This window comes from Micromesistius poutassou (genome assembly GCF_964030765.1).
Source record: "Micromesistius poutassou genome assembly, chromosome: 4".
Taxonomy (NCBI): Eukaryota; Metazoa; Chordata; class Actinopteri; order Gadiformes; family Gadidae; genus Micromesistius; species Micromesistius poutassou.
Window position 1 is genome coordinate 14,551,119 of NC_140274.1, and position 23,265 is coordinate 14,574,383.

General features: G+C 45.7%; 1 protein-coding gene across 2 annotated transcripts in view; it reads left to right on the forward strand.

Annotated features, from left to right (window-relative positions):
- The window catches only part of ryr1b (ryanodine receptor 1b (skeletal)), a 108,233-nt gene that overhangs the window by 24,396 nt on the left and 60,572 nt on the right, over nt 1-23,265 (forward strand). For both annotated transcript variants that reach the window (XM_084466609.1, XM_084466610.1), the window contains exons 10-43: nt 383-539; nt 1,044-1,208; nt 3,560-3,681; nt 4,318-4,504; nt 4,954-5,089; nt 5,295-5,390; nt 5,885-6,003; nt 7,663-7,796; nt 8,068-8,309; nt 8,571-8,763; nt 9,087-9,303; nt 9,850-9,954; nt 10,274-10,377; nt 10,727-10,810; nt 11,126-11,285; nt 11,672-11,819; nt 12,211-12,416; nt 13,018-13,192; nt 13,693-13,901; nt 14,215-14,564; nt 14,971-15,106; nt 15,495-15,655; nt 15,799-15,961; nt 16,202-16,288; nt 16,540-16,766; nt 17,345-17,789; nt 18,205-18,735; nt 18,940-19,140; nt 19,587-19,698; nt 20,249-20,392; nt 20,868-21,141; nt 21,615-21,732; nt 22,105-22,237; nt 23,082-23,176. In XM_084466609.1, the coding sequence (XP_084322735.1) occupies nt 383-539; nt 1,044-1,208; nt 3,560-3,681; nt 4,318-4,504; nt 4,954-5,089; nt 5,295-5,390; nt 5,885-6,003; nt 7,663-7,796; nt 8,068-8,309; nt 8,571-8,763; nt 9,087-9,303; nt 9,850-9,954; nt 10,274-10,377; nt 10,727-10,810; nt 11,126-11,285; nt 11,672-11,819; nt 12,211-12,416; nt 13,018-13,192; nt 13,693-13,901; nt 14,215-14,564; nt 14,971-15,106; nt 15,495-15,655; nt 15,799-15,961; nt 16,202-16,288; nt 16,540-16,766; nt 17,345-17,789; nt 18,205-18,735; nt 18,940-19,140; nt 19,587-19,698; nt 20,249-20,392; nt 20,868-21,141; nt 21,615-21,732; nt 22,105-22,237; nt 23,082-23,176 (6,136 nt within the window). The remainder of the gene's footprint in view (nt 1-382; nt 540-1,043; nt 1,209-3,559; nt 3,682-4,317; nt 4,505-4,953; nt 5,090-5,294; nt 5,391-5,884; nt 6,004-7,662; nt 7,797-8,067; nt 8,310-8,570; nt 8,764-9,086; nt 9,304-9,849; nt 9,955-10,273; nt 10,378-10,726; nt 10,811-11,125; nt 11,286-11,671; nt 11,820-12,210; nt 12,417-13,017; nt 13,193-13,692; nt 13,902-14,214; nt 14,565-14,970; nt 15,107-15,494; nt 15,656-15,798; nt 15,962-16,201; nt 16,289-16,539; nt 16,767-17,344; nt 17,790-18,204; nt 18,736-18,939; nt 19,141-19,586; nt 19,699-20,248; nt 20,393-20,867; nt 21,142-21,614; nt 21,733-22,104; nt 22,238-23,081; nt 23,177-23,265) is intronic.

Genomic DNA, 23,265 nt, shown 5'->3' on the forward strand with positions numbered 1-23,265 from the left:
GTGTTATGTTACTAGTGTGTTGTGGTCTATGCCTAGCTGGAGTGTGTTATGTTACTCTGTGTTGTGGTCTATGTCTAGCTGAAGTGTGTTATGTTACTCTGTGTTGTGGTCTATGTCTAGCTGAAGTGTGTTATGTTACTCTGTGTTGTGGTCTATGTCTAGCTGAAGTGTGTTATGTTACTCTGTGTTGTGGTCTATGCCTAGCTGGAGTGTGTTATGTTACTAGTGTGTTGTGGTCTATGCCTAGCTGGAGTGTGTTATGTTACTCTGTGTTGTGGTCTATGTCTAGCTGGAGTGTGTTATGTTACTCAGTGTGTCGTGGTCTATGCCTAGCTGGAGTGTGTTATGTTACTCAGTGTTTTGTGGTCTTGTATATGTCTAGCTGGAGTGGCGGTCACATGAAGTGGGGTATGTCTTTCCGTGTGCGACACATCACCACGGGACGCTACCTGTGTCTGGACGAGGAGAAGGGGCTCATAGTCGTGGACCCGGAGAGAGCCAACACCAAGATGTCTGCCTTCAGCTTCCGCGCCTCCAAGGTCAGAGGTCAATGCTTGATGGAGAGGCCCTACAGTGAATTCATTAGAAAGAAGAAATTAAAAAGACAATGCGGGTACACCACTGAACACAGCCCCTGTACCTGATTGGCTTTAAAGTAAGCAAGGGACATCAGGTGGCACTAGTTCTAGCCAATTACAACCAATAAAGGTAAAACAACATATATGATGTTTCAAAGATGCCACTGTCCGTTAATGGATTGCATTTATATTTCACCAGGCTAGTGCAGTGGCCTCATAGTTAATTCCTTCCGTTTATTAAAGCTTAAAGCTTAAATATTAAATACTTCTTTATTTAGGCTTCAGAGTGGCAGTTCTTCTAAAGTGCTACCCATGTATATGCATCCAGCGTAATTCCCTCTGAATAAAAAACGTGTGCTAAATAACTAAACAGTGGACGATAGCAGTGCACCCTTCACCCTCCCCTCACGCACTCTTGGTCTCCTGCCATCTCTTCCCTCTGGGTCTCTGTCTCTCCGGGAGCAGGAGAAGTCAGAAGTGGCCCAGAAGCGAGATGTGGAGGGGATGGGCATACCGGAGATCAAGTACGGAGAGTCCATGTGCTTCGTCCAGCACGTGTCCACTGGCCTGTGGCTGACCTACGCTGCCCTGGACGCCAAGGCCGCTCGCCTGGGAACCATGAAGAGAAAGGTAGAGGAAATGTCTGTCTGTGTGTGTGTGTGTGTTTGTGTGTTAGGCGGCATATCACTGCCAGACATTGAGAGCAAAAAATTACTTGCACACAACACACACAACTTACACATCCGTGCAGACGAATGATCATCCCAAACCCTTTACTGCACTCGCACGCAGTATTTATCTGCTCGCGAGAGCAATATTAAAGCCTGCAAGGAGAAAATCCTTTGTTGAGTGGCACATACAATGAGCATCACGCAACTGACTCCCATGCACAGAAATGTTGACTTGCTCTTGTTTTTCTGCTCACGCCAACGTTTTTTTCTGCTTGTGCAGGTGGTTTTCTTTTTGCCACTAAGTGGGTAGAGCAAGCCATTACCATTGTGTCCCTAAATTTGATTGGTGACATTATACTGGATGAGTCAAAAAATCTCTTCAAGTGCTTGGACGATTTCTTGGGGTAAATTAAGGAAGCTAAAATTTAACCAAGTGTCAAGCGCTGACAGCTCAGAACATGCTTTAATAATGAAGCTCTTCGAGAAATGTTGAAGTTGTTACCCAAAAATATTACTAGGCAATCATCCGGTAAAGTGGACTATAGCCTCAGGCTTGAACATTAGCAATATTTGAGTATATAGAATATCAACAGACCAGGAATATAAAGGTTAAAAATGCTGATCAGGAGAAAAATAGTGAGGTAGCATAGCAATGGGGCAGAATTTGAAATAGCTTATATCGAATTAAAAAGGAGACTACAAGAATTGTAAGCATTCCCTCGTAGCTAGTTTGACAAGACAGCGATCGTCAAGTGATTCTTATAAATCAATGCTGTCGATGTATGTATGTATATATATATATATATATATATATATATATATATATATATATATATATAATACAATGGCCTTGGATGGCTCTGCCTACTTTGTGCCAAAGAGGTAACCACCCGTGTGAAACAGTATCCTAGCGAGCAGGAAAACACTTTGTGCCAACAGGGGCTTCAGTTGTGCGCTTTATATTTGGCTCAATTAATTATTTGAATCCCGCACTCATATTAATGCTCTCGCAAGCAGACAAATACTGCGAACGAGTCCAGTAAAAGTTCTTGTAGAACATATATGTGTGTATGGAAGTTGGAGCAGGCTTAATTTTGCTCCAGATTCTTTGAAGTGATATGTCGCCATTGTTTGTGTGTCTGTGGGTGTTTAGTGGGTGAACAAGAGTGTTTGCAGTGACCTTTGGTTACTATGGGATCAGCTGTGTGTGAGTGTGTGTTTTTGTGTTTGTGTGATAGTGGGGGTTGTAGGTCCTTTGGCTAGGTTGACTGCCGAAAGGTACTGGGTTCGATCCCCAATGTCGCCCCTTAGCCTCTCTAAATATATATCTATTTATTGTGTGTACTGACATGACTCACATCTCAGCCCAGCAGCGTGAAGTACCTTATTACCATAAAAACCTGGCGAAAAAGCACTACAGAAAGAACCAAAATGTTGCCTACATGCTCCCTAGTGTTTCTATGACAACTATGGGACGAAAATAGCTTAGCGTTATAGTTGTGGTATTAATACCTCTTAGTTCCCGTATTAATACCTCTTAACGATGACCATAACCAGACCATCATCACACCAAACCTTTAGCCAAACCAAACCGTCTCTTACCAAAATACCCTAATCTAACTATTTGACACGGATGCAATTAAATGTGTGCCCAAATGTATCAATCCCTTTTCTAATACCTATATATATGTGTGTATATATATATATATATATATATATATATATATATATATATATATATATATATATATATATATATATATATATATATATATACTGTAGATACTAAATAGAACATATTCTATCTAGAACATAGAATAATCACTGAAAAAGTAATCATACACTTTGTCATTCTGTTTGTCATGCTATCTGAAGCTATACTCAGTGAAGGCACATGGGGAAATGTAGTGTTTTATTGCAAAATGCTCCTGCTTCCCCAAAGCTTCCTGTTGCTGCTGTAAGGCAAAGCCAGGCTGCTGAAATACATCTGGTTCAGATTTTACTCTTACAGTTATTCTGGAGAGCCAAGAGTAAAAACCTTTTACGTATTGTCCAACAGATGCAAACATGATGCAGGTTCACAGTCTGTTCATCGTGTCTGAAGCTTATTAAAAAAACAGTCCTCCTCCTCCTCTTCCTCCACTTCCCTGCACCTCCTCTACCTCCCCCTCCTCCTACCACTCCCCTCCTTCTCCTCCCCTCATCCTAATCTCCTTACCCTCCTCCTGCTCTCCTCCTTTTTCTCTCTTACAGTAACTCCTCCTCCTCCTCCTCCTCCTCCCTAACCTACTCCTTTCTGCTCCTCCTCAGACTATCCTGCACCAGGAGGGCCACATGGACGATGCTCTGACTGTCTCCCGCTCCCAGACAGAGGAGTCTCAGGCCGCCCGCATGATCTACAGCACCACGGGCCTCTTCAGACACTTCATCAAGTAGGTCCTGAGCCTCTGACCTCCGACCCTAACCCCTGACCCTACAGCACCCAGGACCTCTTCAGACACTTCATCATGTAGGTCCCTAACCTCTGACTCTAACCCTAACACCAGAGCCTAACCCTATAGCTCCTCTGACCTCTTCGGACACTTTATTAGGTAGGTCCCTAACATCTGACCTCTGACCCTAACCCTAACACCAGAGCCTAACCCTATAGCTCCTCTGACCTCTTCATCAGACACTTCATCATGTAGGTCCCTAACCTCTGAAACCTGACCCTGACTCCAAACCGTAAACTCTGACACTAAGCCATGATCTACAGCCTAGGAACAATCGCCAAAAGTGCTTTTGGCGAAAGTACTTTATGATTCAAAGTACTTTCACTCTCAGTTTCTGTTGCTTTCTAACACCAAGCTTGCCTGACATCGTCAGACCAATTAGTCTGGAACGTCTCAGTTCGTTTTCAAATTCCAAGGGGTGTTATCAGCAGGTGCCGACCAGAACCGCCATCTTGTTTGTTTATGAACATGCCTCAACATCGCTCCCACGGGGCGCTCCTCTGTGCAGTCATCATATTAAACCCGCCCCCTATTAGATTAACTGTGAACATCTCCCTGTGCGTCCCATCCCTCCAGGGGTTTGGATTCCCTGAAGGCGAAGAGCAAGGCCCCGGGGCCCATCAACCTGCCCCTTGAGGGGGTGATCCTCTCCCTGCAGGACCTCATCTTCTACTTCAGACCCCCTGAGGAGGAGCTGGAGCACGAGGAGAAGCAGACCAAGCTGCGGTCCCTCCGCAACCGACAGAACCTCTTCCAGGAGGAGGTGCCATAATCATCTTTAAACTGTCATCCATAATCGATCTTGCATAATCTATAATCAATATAATTAATCATCCACAATCCAGAATTTAGAAAGTTTATATATTCTCATAATGTAGAATATATAAACTCTCAATAAAACAAATAAATGGTGCATCATCCTTTTTAGATAATACATAATCCGTTCTCCATTGGCCATTATCGATATAACCATAATCCATAATGACAATAATCCACAATCCCTAATCCACAAACGATAATCCAAATCCAAATGCATAGTACATTATACATATTTCAAATGCCAATAATTCCCAATAATCCAAAATAATCCATCCTATATTAATCTAGTCCTACTCAACTCCCAGAGTTACGCAAAGCAGCTCTCCTTTGCTCTAGAACATCCCATCACACTCAGTCATACATTCTTCATACGTTTTGATTTATGTTGTCCAGGGCATGATCACCATCGTGTTGGAGTGCATCGACCGCCTCAACATCTACAACACCGCCGCTGAATTCTCGGAGTTCGCTGGCGAGGAGGCGGCCGAGTCCTGGAAGGAGATCGTCAACCTGCTCTACGAGCTGCTGGGTAGGGGCTGGCGAAGTCCAATCAGAACTAACTTTATTGGTGTTCATTAAGATTCTGTTCATAGCTCCCGCTCCACCAAGGCTTTGAAGATACATTTCCTTTGCGCCCCTCTTGGTTACAATAGTACAATATTACCGGTAATCCTGATTCCCTTTCTTTGTTGTCTCTCTGTCCTCGTCCTTCTCTTTCTCTTTGGACGGATCAGCCTCTCTGATCCGAGGGAACCGCTCCAACTGTGCTCTGTTCTGTGACAACTTGGATTGGTTGGTGAGCAAACTGGACCGACTGGAGGCGTCTTCAGGTAACCACACCTAAACAACAGCTCTAAATAGAATATATTCTAGAGAACATAGAGTGAGTTAGAATTTTACAGAAAAACCCCAATGTTTTATTCCTTGAAGAGCCAGTATGAGAAAGGAATCTGACCGCCATCTCACATTCCTCACACTGTTTTGAAGAGGTTGTGATGTCTCAAGGTGTTCTGGAGGTGTTCTGGAGGTTCTGTACTGTGTTCTGATGAGATTGTGATGTCTCCAGGTGTTCTATTGAGGTTGTGATGTGCCCAGGTATTCTGGAGGTTGTGTACAGTGTTTTGTTGAGGTTGTGATGTCTCCAGGTGTTCTATTGAGGTTGTGATGTCTCCAGGTATTCTGGAAGATGTGTACAGGTCTTTCTTGAGGTTGTGATGTCTCAAGGTGTTCTGGAGGTTCTTCACTGTGTTTTGATGAGGTTATGATGTCTCCAGGTATTCTTGAGGTTCTTTACTGCGTTCTGATGAGGTTTTGCCGTCTCCAGGTATTCTGGAGGTGCTGTATTGTGTTTTGATTGAGAGTCCTGAGGTTCTGAACATCATCCAGGAGAACCACATCAAGTCCATCATCTCTCTGCTGGACAAACATGGACGCAACCACAAGGTCAGGATGAAACTGTAGACTTTTGCCGCTTTTCCACCGCCAGTACCAGCTCGACTCGACTCACCACGCCTTTTTTGCGTTTCCATTGGCAAAAAAAGTACCTGGTACCTAGTACCGGGTACTTTTTTTTAGTACTACCTCCGTCGAGGTTCTAAGCGAGCGGAGTAGGTACTTTTGTGTGACGTAAACAGGCTGCTGGTAACTGATTGGCCAGCGGCTGTAAATGGGAATAATCACTCAAAGTTAAGTTGTGTCTGGCGTGGTTGGAGTCCACGAACCCGCTCCCGAGGGGGACACTGATCAGCGTTTCGCTGTGTGTGTCGCACCTTTCCCGGGGCTAGAGTTAGGCTGTGCGTGGTTGTGTGTGTCCGGTGTGGCTGGAGCTCCGGATCAGCGTTTCGCTGTTTCGTTTTAGTGTTGTTCCTTTCCTAGGGCTCGAGTTTCGCCTCCATCAACGTTACCGTATGACAACAATAGACGCGCAGTCATTGCGCTTTTTATTTTATTTTATTTCCCATCATAACCTTTCCCGGGAATCAGGAAATAGTCTTGATCAGATTCAGATTTCCCGGGAATCGCGTCTCCCGTGATTAAAACCTAATGACGACCCGCCCATGGTGGAGAGGTTCTTTTCTACGACCCGCCCACATTGAAGAGGTACTTTTTTCGATGGAAACGCGCCTGGAGGCGAGGCGAGTTGAGTCGAGTCGAGCTGATACTGTCGGTGGAAAAGCAGCATTACAGTGGTTAGTTAGTTAGGTTAGGTAGTTCCCAACCACAAGGTCAGGACAAACTTTACTCTATGAGTAGTTGATTAGTTAGTAGTTCCCAACCAGAAGGTCAGGACAAACTTTACTCTATGAGTAGTTGATTAGTTAGTAGTTCCCAACCAGAAGGTCAGGACAAACTTTACTCTATGAGTAGTTGATTAGTTAGTAGTTCCCAACCAGAGGGTCAGGACAAACTGGAGTCTTAGTTAGTTAGTTAGTGGTTCCCAACGAGATGGTCAGGATGAACTGGAGTCTTACAGTCTTACAGTAGTCAGTGAGTGATCCCCAACGGTAATATCAGGACAAAACTCTAGAGTTTCAAGCTATAGCTTATTAGATATTGACTAATAAGCTATATATAATTTTCTATTTAAAAGGTTTGAAAGGTCTGATAAAACATAATTTATATAGGAGTAGAGCAGCGTTGTGTGGGTGGAAGCATGTGCACAAAGATATAAGGTATCACAAAAATAAATCACAACTCCCATGTTTGGTAGCCCCTGCAGTATTATTTTATGTTCTATTGTTGTTCTCTGCCAACGGCAGAGAATTTATTTATCACTATGGAAAAATACACACTCATCATGAAACCAATATCAAACTACAAAACATCAAGCTCCTCCTTATAACTTTTGTTGTAAATTCATACATACTCCATCCTGGACTGTGTAGTTTACTTATTAATCACTGGTTTGAAGATAAGATCAAATAGTGCTTTATTAATCCCAGACAGAAAATTCAGGGTGTTGCCTGATTTAATCATCCTATTAGGTTGGTTTGGTGAAGAACCCAAGAGGAAACCAGGGAGTACAACTGGAGAGAGGCGAGTTATGATGATAGAAACGATTGGAGATAGGGGTGGAGCTGAGCTCTCTTTTGCCCCCTGCAGGTCCTGGATGTGCTGCGCTCTCTGTGTGTGTGTAACGGTGTGGCCGTCAGATCCAATCAGAACCTCATCACTGAGAATCTACTTCCGGGTCGCGACCTTCTGCTACAGACCAACATTGTCAACTATGTGACCAGGTACTGAATTTATAGACAGAGACCACACGTCAGACTTTAAAACAATCTGTTAGTATTGTTTGGGTAACAAAGGGTGTGCAGGCCCTACAGTCCTATGCTAGATGTTATCTCCTTTAGTGCATTAATCCCACTGCAAAAAAACCTACACAAATATATAATATAGAGAGGAATGTTTGTTGTTTTCTGGCCAAAATATCAGGACAAATTCTTAGTAGTTTCATATTTTATGTAAAAGAAAAAAAAAAGTTTTGTTTCTGGTTTCGGTTCTCAGTGTGAGGCCTAACATCTTCCTGGGGACGTGCGAGGGCTCCACCCAGTACAAGAAGTGGTACTTTGAGATGATGGTGGACCAGGTGGAGCCCTTCGTGACAGCGCAGGCCAGCCACCTGAGGGTGGGCTGGGCCCTGACGGAGGGCTACAGCCCCTACCCCGGAGGAGGAGAGGGCTGGGGAGGCAACGGGGTGGGAGACGACTTGTACTCCTACGGCTTTGACGGGCTACACCTCTGGTCAGGTGAGCTGGGAGGACCTCATACTCAGGGTTGGAAGGAGGAAAATCAGGGCGGGTAACCATTGCTAATGCTGCTAAGGGGGAAGAGTGACGTAGAATTAGCATATCCTTATCTTAGCATGCATACTTCTACTGCTAATGCTGAGAGAGTGGAGTCATTTAGAATCAGCGGTGAATCCTCTCCCTACAGGGACATCATTCTGTTTTTAGTTGATGATGTAATCCGCCAACTGCTGTGTCCCCTGGCTTCATGTCTATCCTCAGGCACTGTCCCGCGCCAGGTGGCCTCGCCCAATCAGCACGTGTTGGCGGCCGACGACGTGGTCAGCTGCTGTCTGGATCTGAGCGTGCCCAGTATCTCCTTCCGTATCAACGGACACCCGGTGCAGGGCATGTTTGAGAACTTCAACGTTGACGGCCTCTTCTTCCCGGTCATCAGCTTCTCCGCTGGCATCAAGTCAGTTTCGCATTTGTTTTTTCCCTGCTTTTTTTGTGGTAGTCATGGTGACTTGATTAAGGACTTAGCAAAGGATAACAAATTGATAGTTTAGGCGTTTATGGTGGTTGACTGCCTCAAGGACGTTATACTTAATTAAAAATAAAAAGCATAACTAAGTTTTTAGAAAGAGCCTTAATAAAGAAAAAAAAAAGAAAGAAACATTTTATATATTATGTTTGAGAAATTTAGTTGTATAAGTTGCCAAGTTGCTGTTTAAATCAAGGCAATATCTTAATCATCATTAATGCCGTGTTTTTGCTTGGCTTGACCTCTCACCCCAGGGCTCGTTTCCTGTTGGGCGGTCGTCACGGTGACTTCAAGTTCATGCCGCCGCCGGGCTACGCCCCGTGCTACGAGGCCCTGCTGCCCAAGGACCGCATGCGCATCGAGCCCATCAAGGAGTACAAACACGACTACAACGGTGTCCGCAACCTGCTGGGCCCCACCCAGTCGCTCACGCACACCTCCTTCACCCCCTGCCCTGTGGACACGGTCCAGGTGAGGGGCCCCTCCTCCTCTGAACGCTACTACACACCCAGTTGTTCAGCAGACGCTTTGATCCAAAGTGCCTTAAAAGGGAGGCTGAGAACAATCAGGGCATACAATCAAAAATTGAACTGCAAAAAATATTCTGTGGGATGTATTAGAGAAATGTCCTCATCCTCATCGTGAAACCGCTTATCCGGGGTCGGGTCGCGGGGGCAGCAGCTCCAGCAAGGGGGCCCCAGACTTTCACCTTTCCCGGGCCTCATTGACAAGCTCTGACAGGGGGGAGCCCGAGGCGTTTCTAGGCCAGTGTTGAGATATAATCTCTCTGTCTAGTCCTGGGTCTTCCCCGAGGTCTCCTCCCCACTGGAACACCTCCCTAGGGAGGCGCCCAGTGGGCATTCTTACCACATGCCTAATTAGAGAAATGTATTCTAGAAATAACTCTTTCATAATGGAGGTATCTAGACCTCACACCTGGGGGTAACATAGGGAACCTTTAAAGCTGACAAAGGTTTTCGTCTGCTGTATTCGTTGATGTTTTGTGTGTGGGTTTAGATTGTGTTGCCGCCTAACCTGGAGCGGATCCGAGAGAAGCTGGCGGAGAACATCCATGAGCTGTGGGCTGTGACCCGCATCGAGCAAGGCTGGACATACGCCCCTGTGAGCGCGCACACACACACACGCACACGCACACACACACACACACACACACACACACACACACACACACACACACACACACACACACACACACACACACACACACACACACACACACACAGGGTAGCCCAGGAGATAGATCGTACAACAAAGCCTATGATTTTGTTCTTTGTAAAACACAGTGTTGAATATGTATGACGATTGTGCTTGAGTTCTTTATTAAATATGGTGCCTAAGTCTCCAAATAAATACACAAGGCGCCATTCTTTTGCTTGCCATGTCAGGTGTCGACATAAGATTAATTTCTCGCTCCCTTCAGTTCCGAGATGACAACAAGAAGCTCCACCCCTGCCTGCTGGACTTCCACAGCCTCCCGGAGCCCGAGAGGAACTACAACCTGCAGATGTCTGCCGAGACCCTCAAGTGAGTGGAGGGGCTGGAATGAAAGGGTTTCCATCTGACCTCAGGAAGAATTAAGCACCATTTTTAGGGTAGGGTAGGGTAACGCTGGGTTGCTTGTTTGCAAGATATATATTATTCAAAGCATGCAGAGGCACGGTTTCATAAAAGTAAAATACTGAATTTACCGTGATCTTTTCTTGATTGCAAAACAACCTGTACTTAATATCATTGATAATCATATTCATATTTCATGTCTTTCCGTCAAACTTAAATCCATCCTGTTAGGAGAAACTGTTGGGGTTTCCCCCAAAGATGGGAATCAAACCCAAGACCACGTGGTGAAGGTATCGTGTTGTGTTTTGTTGTGCAGGACTCTGCTGGCCCTGGGTTGCCACGTGGGGATGGGAGACGAGAAGGCAGAGGAGAACCTTAAGAAGATCAAGCTGCCCAAGACGTAAGAACTAGCAAACAAAACTAGTTTGGCTGGATGTTCATGCACTCCTCCTTTAAATTGCACCCAATTATTGTGCTTAATACTTTTAAGTTTATTTTTATTTTATATTCTGTCATTTTATTTTTTCTACCTTGAGTAGAACAATTGTGACAGAAACAAGTTCCATCATGATTATCTTTAATGTGTATTATGGGCCGGATAGTCGTAGGTTCTGAGTTCGGTGCCCAATGTCCACAGCCATCCTTGAGCAAGATGCCCTAACCCCTACCTGCTCTTTAATGACTGAACTGCTGTGTATTTATCTGTCTTATATAGCTATGTGATGGTGAACGCATACAAGCCCGCCCCTCTGGACCTCAGCCACGTCAAACTGACACCCAACCAGAACCAGCTGGTGGAGAAACTGGCAGAGAACGGGCACAACGTTTGGGCCAGGGACCGGGTCCGACAGGGCTGGACCTACAGCATCGTACAGGTATGGTTCTGGTATTCTGTTTGGCCTTCTGAATGAGATGTTCTGCTCTTTTTCAAATGTATTTTCTTTGTAAATAAATTATTTAAAATTACATTTTAAAAGTTGCAATAAAAAGCAAACTCTGGTCTTCTTTTAACCAATTCAATTAAAATGTAATTATTCTGTGCTTCAATCACTCAATCAGCAAATCAGGAATGTCCAATCAGAACACTGCCTGTCATGAACAATTGTTTGCTTTTCTTACTTTTTTTGTTTGTTGTTATATTTATGTGTTCAATGTAAAAAAAACTCAATAGGTTGGTTTATATTCTATGGCAGCATATCTATATTTGAACCTGACTTCAACACATTCAATTTGGTTCCCCTTGTGTTACGCTCGCTCCCAGGACATCTTGAACAAGCGTAACCCTCGTCTGGTCCCATACGTCCTATTGGACGAGAGAACTAAGAAGACCAATCGGGACAGTGTCAACAACGCTGTCCGCACTCTGATTGGCTACGGCTACAACATCGAGCCTCCAGATCAGGAAAGCAGTACGTACGCAACGCAACCCTAAATTAATTTATAGAAATATGAATTATACTCCTACCAGTAATGCTAATAATCATAAAATAACAAATTTGATTGTACAGTAGATTGAGTTGCATGTCTTTAATGAGTAGGTAGGTGTTAAGGCAAGTAAGAAGTGATCACTGCTTCGAACCCAGAAGCCTTCAGCTGGGAGTACAACACCTTAACCACTAACTAAAAGGAAGCATAACACATAAACAAGCTTATTGGTACTCTTTTCAGCTTGTAAACCTGTGAATTGACATTGATGCAAAGCCTGATTTTGCTGCCTATTGTATTATTGCTATATCCATGTGGGCAATATTTTTCATCTGTTGGTAATTTTGTGTTTTTCCTGTGTGTGTGTGTGTGTAGCCGGCCACGGCCTGGAGAACATGCGTGGGGACAAGGTGCGTATCTTCCGGGCAGAGAAGTCCTACGCCGTCACCCAGGGGAAGTGGTACTTTGAGTTTGAGGCGGTGACCACGGGGGAGATGAGGGTGGGCTGGGCCCGACCCAGCGTCCACGCAGACACCGAGCTGGGAGCCGACGAGCTGGCCTACGTGTTCAACGGCAACAAGGTGAGCCATCCGCTCGCAGCCGCTTCTTCTGTGCTTTTGAAACACACACACACTTGATCAGAATGTTTGCATGCTAAACAGCTCAGTCCGGGTAAGGCTGTAACAAAACTAAACGTTTTCAAAAATATCCCAGTTGCTGCATTTTTTGCCCGTTGACATGTTTAGATATCTCATTAGATCTAATATCAACAACGTCTCCTTGTCGGTCCAAAAATGATCCAAACAGTGAGCCCTCATAGGTCAGTGATATATGTAAACACTTGGTTAACACTTTCTGCATGCACAGAATTACCTCACTGTTCAGTAACCCATTTTAAGTGTTTACATGGCCAAGTACATCGAATGATGTTCCAGGAACCTGGTTGTCTTAACCACGTTATGTTAAGGGCATAAATCAATTCGCAAAACCAAACAAAGGTGATTACACTTCAGTTAATATGTACTGATATGATTATACTGATATGATATATCATATATGAATATGAATCTTAAACAAGTTTAAGACTGGTTTATTTGTGTGCATGTACACATACTGAATGTGTGAAATAGGCATCTGTACTGTTCTGAACTCTCTCTGCTCTTTGACCTTTAACCTTCCCAGGCCCAGCGCTGGCACGTGGGTAATGAGCCATTCGGTCGCCAGTGGCTGTCGGGCGATGTGGTGGGCTGCATGATCGACCTGACGGAGATGAACATCATGTTCACCCTCAATGGAGAGATGCTGATCAGCGACTCTGGGTCCGAGATGGCCTTCAAGGACATTGAGATCGGAGAAGGTGGGGAAGACCTGGTCGATATGTTATACTCAGCATGTCTGTGTTAATATTTTACAATAGATCAGCATTATCCCCAGGTTAGCATTTAACTGAGTAGGATTTTGATTCTAGAGTAGCATGATTAGCATCTTACTCTGGATTAGCACTCTAAAGATTGTACTATTCGCTAGTTACTGGGTTGCGAGCTGGGTTTTATAAGCTAATCAATGGGTTTTTAGTAGACTTGAGGTAGTGGCTATGTTGCTCGCTGCCAGTGTTGGGGGTAACGAGTTACAAAGTAACGGATTACAGTAACAATATAACTTTTTTGGGTAACGAAGTAAAGTAACGCATTACACTAAAAATATCGGTAACTACACTACTTTACTAGACTAAAGGAACGCACGTTCCTGCGTTACCCAAGCCGGAGAGTGATCTACTGTTAGGTAGAAGCTGAGTTGCTAGTATCAAATGTTAGTTCAGAGCCATGTTGCTAGTTTGAGTCTGTTTGCCTCCCCCAGGCTTCATCCCGGTGTGCACACTGGGCTTATCGCAGGTCGGCCGCATCAACCTCGGTCAGAACGTTAGTAGCCTACGCTACTTCGCCATCTGTGGTCTGCAGGAGGGATTCGAACCCTTCGCCATCAACATGAAGCGAGACATCACCATGTGGTTCAGCAAGAGCCTGCCCCAGTTCGAACCCGTCCCCACCAGCCACAGCCATATTGAGGTAGCGCCAGAACACAGTGATATTATTTTGCAAGCACAACACTAAGTTTAGTTGGCTAACATTTTTGACTCGTAATAAATCCAACTAGGGAAGTATTTACTTTATATTGATATTTAAACTGCACAAATGGGTTTTTATTATATTGCCTCTAATAAATATTTGCCAAACTGTATGCCTGCAGTGAATAAGTTGGGCTTGTTTACAGCCTCCCGGGACCCTACAATATGGATATCAGCCGGCCCCAAATGGGGTCCCGACCCACATGTTTGGTACCGCGGCCCTCGTCATAATCGTAATTGTGTCCTCATTAAAGGTGTCCCGTGTGGACGGGACGGTGGACACTGCCCCCTGCCTGAAGATCAACCACAAGACGTTTGGCTCGCAGAACGCCAACACGGACATGCTGTTCATGCGCCTCAGCATGCCCGTCCAGTTCCACGAGGTCTTCAAGGTGACCGCCGGCACCACGCCTCTGACCCACGCCCTCACCATCCCCGAGGAGGAGGTGGGGGTGGTGAAGGAGCCCGACTCTGAGTTTGAGGTGCTGAAGAAGTCGGCAAGCCGCAAGGAGCAGGAAGAGGACAAGAAGGAGCCCTCGGTGGCCAGGGAGGTGACCTCGGAGAACGAGAAGGACACGCTGTCAGAGAAGGGCAAGAAGAAGGGGTGAGGGGGGAAAACGGCTGGGTGTGGGGGGTGTCTGTGGTTTTGGAAAGTGCCCGGAGCTGATTATTTTGTGCTCCATGATTGGTTGGTTACTACTACTACTAGTAGGCCTATGACCGATGACCGGGAAGACCACAACACTTTGACTAAATAGACGTTTGAATTTGCCGTTTTATGTTATGTGTGCTATGTTATTCTCCATTTGGTGGTCATGATTTTCCTTTTCGCCATGTGAAATCCCTTTGGCAGCTGCAAAATAATTTTAAAACAATAAAACAACCCTGTCATCTACATATTAAGCTGATGATGCTCATTGACCAATCCAGATTCAAGGACAAAACTTTATTTTATTTTTACTTTTTACATTATATTATTAACCCTTGTTTGTTTCTGCGTGGTCATCTAGATTCTTTGCCAAGACGAAGAAGGCTGCCATGACAACACTGTCTCCACCCCCGGCCCCGCCCACCGTCCCTCGTCTGATGGAGGACGTGGTGCCGGATGACCGTGACGACCCAGAGATCATCCTGAACACCACCACTGTAAGATCAGCCTCACAATTAGCGGATCATCGGTCATTTGATTGCTAAATGTTGCCTCTTGAAAAATGTTCTTTATATATATTTGAATTTCCTACATAGATAATCGTTTCTGTCTTTTAGTACCACATTCTTTCTTGAGCATTGTTTTATCTGTCCTTAGTAGGCCTTCTAGTATTCTGTAAGGCTTCTTGATGCACTCGATCCGACTTACTACTCTTTTCGAGTTATACTTGTCTCTAGTGATATGTATTGTCCCTCTCCTCAATACTTCTATTCTCTAGTGATATATATTGTCCCTCTTCTCAGTACTGCTATTCTCTAATAATATGTATTGTCCCTCTTCTCAGTACTAATATTCTCTAATAATATGTATTGTCCCTCTCCTCAGTACTACTATTCTCTGAGGATCTTCGCAGGCCAGGAACCGTCAGCTGTGTGGGTGGGTTGGGTGACCCCCGACTATCACATGTACGACCCTTCCTTCGACCTCACCAAGGTCCGCAACGTCACCATCACCGTGGGGGACGACCGGGGAAACATCCATGACAGGTCAGTATTCATAGCTATATATATATATAATGTTTACCAAGGGACTAGCTGTACAGCACCGATGAGGTTGACCTAATGAATGGTTAACTAATAAAGTGGATAATAGGTGTAAGTAAAAAATATCTTGTGTGTATTTTTTGCAGTATGAAGCACAGTAACTGCTACATGGTGTGGGGAGGAGACTTGGTCAGTAATCAGCAGACGCGCTTCAGCCAGGAGGATATGGTGGTTGGCTGCCTGGTCGACCTGGCAACCGGCCTCATGACCTTCACAGCCAATGGGAAGGAAATAAACACCTTCTACCAGGTGAGAGAGGAGGAGTGAAAATACACACACGTGTGTGTGTGTGTGTGTGTGTGTGTGTGTGTGTGTGTGTGTGTGTGTGTGTGTGTGTGTGTGTGTGTGTGTGTGTGTGTGTGTGTGTGTGTGTGTGTGTGTGTGTGTGTGTGTGTGTGTGTGTGTGTGGCAACTAGCAGTCGCAGACTGAGGGCACATTTCGGAGCTGTTATGATGTAATGTGTGATGCAATGTTATGCTGCCTTGCAGGTGGAGCCAAACACCAAGCTGTTCCCAGCGGTCTTTGTGCAGCCCTCCAGTCAGAACATGGTGCAGCTGGAGCTGGGGAAACTCAAGGTGAGAACCTCACCCGCAGCTCACAAAAACAGAGATTTGCTTCATTGAACAATCAATTATTATTAAGATGATAGACAGCCAGGTATATGTGACCTTGACCTAGATTAGAATGAGTCAGTCAGACGTGGTACAGGCAGGGGATGCGATCAACAATGAGCTGAAGAAAGTTGATGTTGCTTCATAGGGACACAGCCCATCAAAAAAAACACTAATTAACTGTCTTTCTCGACCGTCATCTCTCTTCTCTCCAGAACATCATGCCCATCTCGGCGGCCATGTTCCGCAGCGAGCGTATGAACCCGGTGCCCCAGTGTCCTCCTCGGCTGGACGTCCAGATGTTGACCCCAGTGATCTGGAGCCGCATGCCCAACCACTTCCTGAACCCCCGGGTGGGCCGCATCAGCGAGCGCCTGGGCTGGGTGGTGGAGTGTGTGGAGCCCCTCATCATGATGGCCCTGCACATCCCAGAGGAGAACCGGTGGGTAGCACACCAGAACCCAGACCCGGTACCAGACCAAGAGCTGGTACCAAACCAGACCCTGTTACCAGACCGGACCCGGTACCAGACCAGGAGCTGGTACCAAACCAGACCCTGTTACCAGACCGGACCCGGTACCAGACCAGGAGCTGGTACCAAACCAGACCCTGTTACCAGACCAGACCCGGTACCAGACCAGGAGCTGGTACCAAACCAGACCCTGTTACCAGACCAGACCCGGTACCAGACTAGGAGCTGGTACAAGACCAGAAGGAACCTGGTTATCAGAACTAGTTCCTGGGAGACTAATACCAGACCATACTGGTATCCATGATATCTTTCTATCTCTCTCTTATCCTCTTTCTACATTTGATCTTGAACTAGTTTAAAATGTATAATTATTTTTTAATTGTTGAAACTAATACTGCTTCATCTGTGTGAATCTATAGTTCTTTCTTTCCCTCTCTCCCACTCTGCCTCCTCTACTATGTTCTCTCTCCCATCTTTGTTTTTCAGCCTCTCCGTACATATTTCTCTCTCCTAACACCTCTGTGTCTCTCTCTCCCATCTCTCCCCAGATGCATTGACATCCTGGAGCTGTCCGAGCGCCAGGACCTGATGAAGTTCCACTTCCACACGCTCATGCTCTACTGTGCCGTGTGCGCGCTGGGCAACAACCGCGTGGCGCACGCACTCTGCAGCCACGTGGACGAGTCGCAGCTCTTCTACGCCATCGAGAACACCTACCTGCCCGGGCCCCTGAGGAGCGGCTACTTCGACCTGCTCATCAGCATCCACCTGGAGTCGGCCAAGCGAGCGCGCCTGGGCACCAACAGGGAGTTCATCGTGCCCATGTCGGAGGAGACCCTGAGCATCAAGCTGTACCCCGACGAGGAGAAGGACCACGCCCTGCCTGGTGTGGGGCTCACCACCTGCCTACGGCCCAAGCTGCACTTCTCCTCCATCAACTTTGTCGGGACAGACCCTGATCTGTACACCCTCAGCCCCGTCTTCCCCCTGCAGGTGAGAAGGGGGTGGCGATCTCTCCAGAGATTTATGACTTTTACTTTTGTTTCTTTTGTTTACTTTTTGTTTTGTTTATGGAATATACAATGTGTTTTGGATTGAAATCTGTGTAATAAGTCATACTATTCTGTGATAAAGGTTTTCTTTTATCTCTTAAACTTTTTACAATAACCATTTGTCTACTTTGCTCGCAACAGTTCAGAGATATCAGAATCATTTTCTTGTAAACTCTGTCTCTAGAAGATTTTATTTTGAGGTGCTCCTTCATTCACATTTACTGCAGTTATTCAGTAGTATCTTCAGCTATATAAAATGGGGTTGATCTCTGTCTGTATTCTTGTGTATTAATGTTTTTCACGATATATCATTCAACCCACCTTCTCCATTCCCGTCGTTGCCGTGACCACCTCAGGAGCTGAAGACGAAGGCCACCAGCATGCTGACGGAGGCGGTGTTGGACGGCAGCCAGGCCATGCGGGACCCGGTGGGGGGCAGTGTGGAGTTCCACTTCGTGCCCATCCTGAAGCTCATCAGCACGCTGCTCATCATGGGCATCTTCAACGACGAGGACTCCCAGCACATCCTCAAGATGATTGACCCCAACGTGTTCGGGGCCAAGAAGGAGGAGGAGGTGGAGGAAGAGAAGGAGGCAGGCGTTGAGGAGGTGAAGGAGAAGGAAGATGGGGATGTGGAGCTGGAGGACGAGGGGATGGGCGATGAGGAGGAGGATGAGGAGGGGGGAGTTAAAACCGAGGAGAAAGAAGAAGAAGAAGCAAAAGATGAAGAGGAGCCAGCTGAACCTAAAGAAGAGGAGGAAGTGGCAGAGAAGGTGGAGGATGGAGAGAATGTGACAGAGGAGAAGGAGGCCGAGGAGAAGGAGGGAGAAGAGGGTCTGGAGGAAGGCCTGCTGCAGATGAAGCTTCCAGAGTCTGTCAAGCTGCAGGTGACACCACCATCATAATCATCATCATCATCAACTACTTTTACATCATCACCATCACATCATCACACATTATTATCGTTACATCAGGCTATTTCTTTTACGAATAGGTGTGTTTATGTGAATGCAGACATAATGTGTTATTACTGATGTAAATACAACACAATCCCCAGTGTACCTCCTGACCCAGCCCCCCCCCTCCCACAGATGTGCACTCTGCTGCAGTACTTCTGCGACTGCGAGCTGCGTCATCGCGTGGAGGGCATCATAGCGTTCTCCGACTATTTCGTCAAGGAGATCCAGAGCGACCAGCGCGTGCGCTACAACCTGCTGATGCGGGCGTTCACCATGAGCGCCGCCGAGACCGCTCGCAAGACCCGTGAGTTCCGCTCCCCACCGCAGGACCAGGTACGCCACGGCGTGACAGCTGAGAGAGTGATTGAGTGAATGAGGGAAGAGTGTGTGTGTGTGTGTGTGTGTGTGTGTGTGTGTGTGTGTGTGTGTGTGTGTGTGTGTGTGTGTGTGTGTGTGTGTGTTTATAGCAGTTATGTTTGTTGCGTTTGAGTAAGTGAAATAAAATAAATATATATATTTTAACATATTTGTTATATATTATATATATTTGCTATAACATTTCCTTTTTTAAACTTCAAGCAAAAATGCACTAATAGGTGAGAGACTGAGTGATCGAGTGAATGACTGAATGAAAAGTGTGTGTGTGTGTTTTTTGTTGACAGTTATGTCAGTATGAGTTTGAGTAACTGAAAATAAATAAAAATATATTTTAACATATCTGTTAAAATATCTATAAAAAATATCATATCTATAACATTACCTTTTTATAATCCTCCCAGTTGATCTTGCTGACCAACTTCAAGCACAGTCCAGACGAGGAGGACTGTCCTGTGCCCGAGGAAGTCAGAGACAAGCTGGCTGAGTTCCACAACGACCTGCTCCTCCACTGTGGTAAGACGCCTCTTCTCGGGCCTTAGACCTGATAACTGCAGGAACATGGGCCTGACACATGGGCCTTAAACATAGTGGCGCTATGTTTTTTAAATATCTGCCTTCCAGCTTTGAAAGTCAACCTTGTCAGTGATTTTCTGAGATAAAGCCGCCCTTGCTTTCATTATCAGCTCAATGCCGATTTCATTCATTCTCTTTGAACAGCTGTGTTTGCCAGCCTGTGTTCAACGATGCATTAATTAACACATGATGCATGATATTGTACATTATTTGTGTGATTATTTTAATTTGATTAATTAAAATTGACGCATTATAATGTGTCATTGTGGATTTAAAATAGGTTGTGAGTTAACTCAACAATACTATTAGATTAATCACAACTAAAAATTGCAATCGTTTGACAGCCCTAATTATATTATAGTATTTAACATTATTTTATCCAGAACTAGTAGTTGTTTGTGTGTCACAAATATTCAGGATTAATTTGAGCTGTTGTCGTATCAGGTCAGAGTTTTTGTTAGCTCTTATTCCACGCCTCTTCTCCTCGTAGGTATCGTCATTGAAGGGGAGGCAGAGGAGGTGGAGGTGGACACCTCTCTCAGAGGCAGACTCAACAGTCTGGTGGAGAAGGTGAAGACCCTCCGCAAGAAGGAGGAGGAGGAGGAGCAGGAGGTCAAGGAGGAGACCAAACCCAGTAAGATCAAACTAACACGCTCTTACTTTATGTCAGCAAGCTAACTGTCAAGATAATTTGTCTTTAACTTGACTAACATTTAAAGGGAAATTACCAAACTATCTGTCAACCTCAACTGATATTAACAAACAGACTTTTAAAGTTAAACAATGTGTCAACCTTACTTTATGTTAACACACTTTTAGATTTCAATGTCCAAACCCTACTGTCAAGCTAAGCTTTACTGTCAAGCTATTTGACTGTAAGCCACTTTAGATCATGCTGTCTGGTAAACAATTTATTTATAAATCAGTATTCATATTTAATCTTTAATGTGCATCCATCATTTCTCATGGTTGTAATCTCTCTCTCTCTCTCTCTCTCTCTCTCTCTCTCTCTCTCTCTCTCTCTCTCTCTCTCTCTCTCTCTCTCTCTCTCTCTCTCTCTCTCTCTCTCTCTCTCTCTCTCTCTCTCTCTCTCTCTCTCCATCACCCAGGCACCCTTCAAGAGCTGATCTCCCACACCATGATCCACTGGGCCCAGGAGTCCTTCATCCAGAACCCCGAGCTGGTGCGCATGATGTTCAGCCTGCTCCATCGGCAGTACGACGGCCTGGGGGAACTGATCCGCTCCCTGCCCAAGGCCTACGCCATCAACGCCATATCAGTCCAGGACACCATGGACCTGCTGGAGTGCCTGGGGCAAATCCGCTCGCTGCTCATCGTCCAGATGGGCCCCGAGGAGGAGAGACTGATGATCCAGAGCATCGGGTGAGAGTGTGTGTGTGTGTGTGTGTGTGTGTGTGTGTGTGTGTGTGTGTGTGTGTGTGTGTGTGTGTGTGTGTGTGTGTGTGTGTGTGTCTGTGTCTGTGTGTGTGTTTGTGCATTTCTCCCAGTGATATGCAAGTGATAAAGGGACAAGTCATATTTTAACAGCAGCAAAACATCAGTAGTGACAAAACACATTTTTGTCAAAAAATAAACTAAAACAACTTCACAATTCAAGGGTACATTTTAACATTTTAGTTTTGAAAAGGATTTCTCATTCAAATTCTGATGCTGATTCTAATAAATATTGAATACATGAAGAAGTCTAGTTCTAATACTGATTCTAGTTCTGTTCTAGATAATCCTTCTCTTCTTTTCTCCTTATCCTACTTCTAGTTTTACTTCTAGCTCTAGTTCTAGTTTTCCTCCTAACTCGAACTCATTTTGATTGTGATTCTGATTGTATTCTTTGTCAGGAACATCATGAACAACAAGGTGTTCTACCAGCACCCTAACCTGATGCGAGCCCTGGGCATGCATGAGACCGTCATGGAGGTGATGGTCAACGTGCTGGGAGGGGGCGGAGACTCCAAGGTAACTCATCTGGGATACCTTAACACCTACACATTTATATGTCTGATTATATATACATTATTGATCCATCACTATTAGTATTAACTATTTAGTCCTTTAGCAGATGCTTTTATTCAATACTAAAAGTGAACTCAGATACATGACATTAAGGAGCAGGTAGGCTTTTACTGCACCTTATATCAAGGGTGTCTACAGGTAGACAGCGGATGCTTACCCAAGTTACTAAACTATCCTGCACCACATAACTATCAGAATACAAAATAACTGTTGAACTTTAAACCCGTGTTTCTTTACCTGTGTCATATATGAACCAGCCCACTTCAGGAGCAGAGCAAAGACTGACTCTGAATCCTGGTTTCCCCCATTCTGTAGGAGATCCGGTTCCCCCAGATGGTGACCAACTGCTGTCGCTTCCTGTGCTACTTCTGCAGGATCAGCCGTCAGAACCAGCGCTCCATGTTCGACCACCTCAGCTACCTGCTGCAGAACAGCGGCATTGGCCTCGGTCAGTACCCAGAGGCTTATCAGCTAGCTTAGCTTCATCATAATCAGAATTGTTTGGTGTCGTAGAGGCTAACCAGCTAACCAGCTTGACGCGCCAGGGTTACCGCGCTGAGACGTGCCGAGACGCGTTAACGCTGAAATGCGATATGCTGGCGGGCCAATTGCTTTACATTATTTGGGGACATTACATTATAACAGGGTCCGCGGGCGGAATTGTTGGAGGGGGGGGGGGGGGGCGGGGAGGGGTGGTACGGGATTACGGGCTGCCGGAGTTGACGCGCCGAGACACGCGTCAACGCGTTAACGCTGAAATGCGATATGTCGGCAGGCCAATTGCATTACATTAATTGGGGACACTACATTATAACAGGGTCCGCGGGCGGAATTGTTGACGGGGGGGGAAGGTACGGGATTACGGGCTGCCGGAGTTGACGCGCCGAGACGCGCGTCAACGTGTTAACACTGAAATGCGATAATGCCGGCGGGCCAGTTCTGATAGACAGATATTATATATTAGATATTATCTGGCGGGCCGGATTAAATTACACTCCGGGCCGGATTAGGCCTGCGGGCCGTACGTTTGACACCCCTGCTCTAGGCTCCCTGATAAGCATGGATGTGCAGTCGGTCACTAACCCATACACAAAATCCATCCCATAGCCTTCCTTAACAAGCCAGCTACTCTAACAGTGATTTTTATACAGTCAGCTGGCTGTGTGCCTCAGCCAGATGATCACTGATGAACACTAGTCGGCTTCACCCAATAGGGGGGCTATCCGATCGGCTGCCAGACATACAAAGTCATCCATTAAGGCTCAGGGTGCTAGTTCTTATTTGTTTGGCAGGCATGGGTGGATCTACACCCCTTGACGTGGCGGCCGCCTCCTGCATCGACAACAACGAGCTGGCCCTGGCCCTGCAGGAGCAAGAGCTGGAGATGGTGAGTTGGTAGAATACAAGAAATCGAACACAAAAAAATGATCAAAGCACTGTGATTGATGGTTGTTGCGAGGAGGTAGAGCGGGTTGA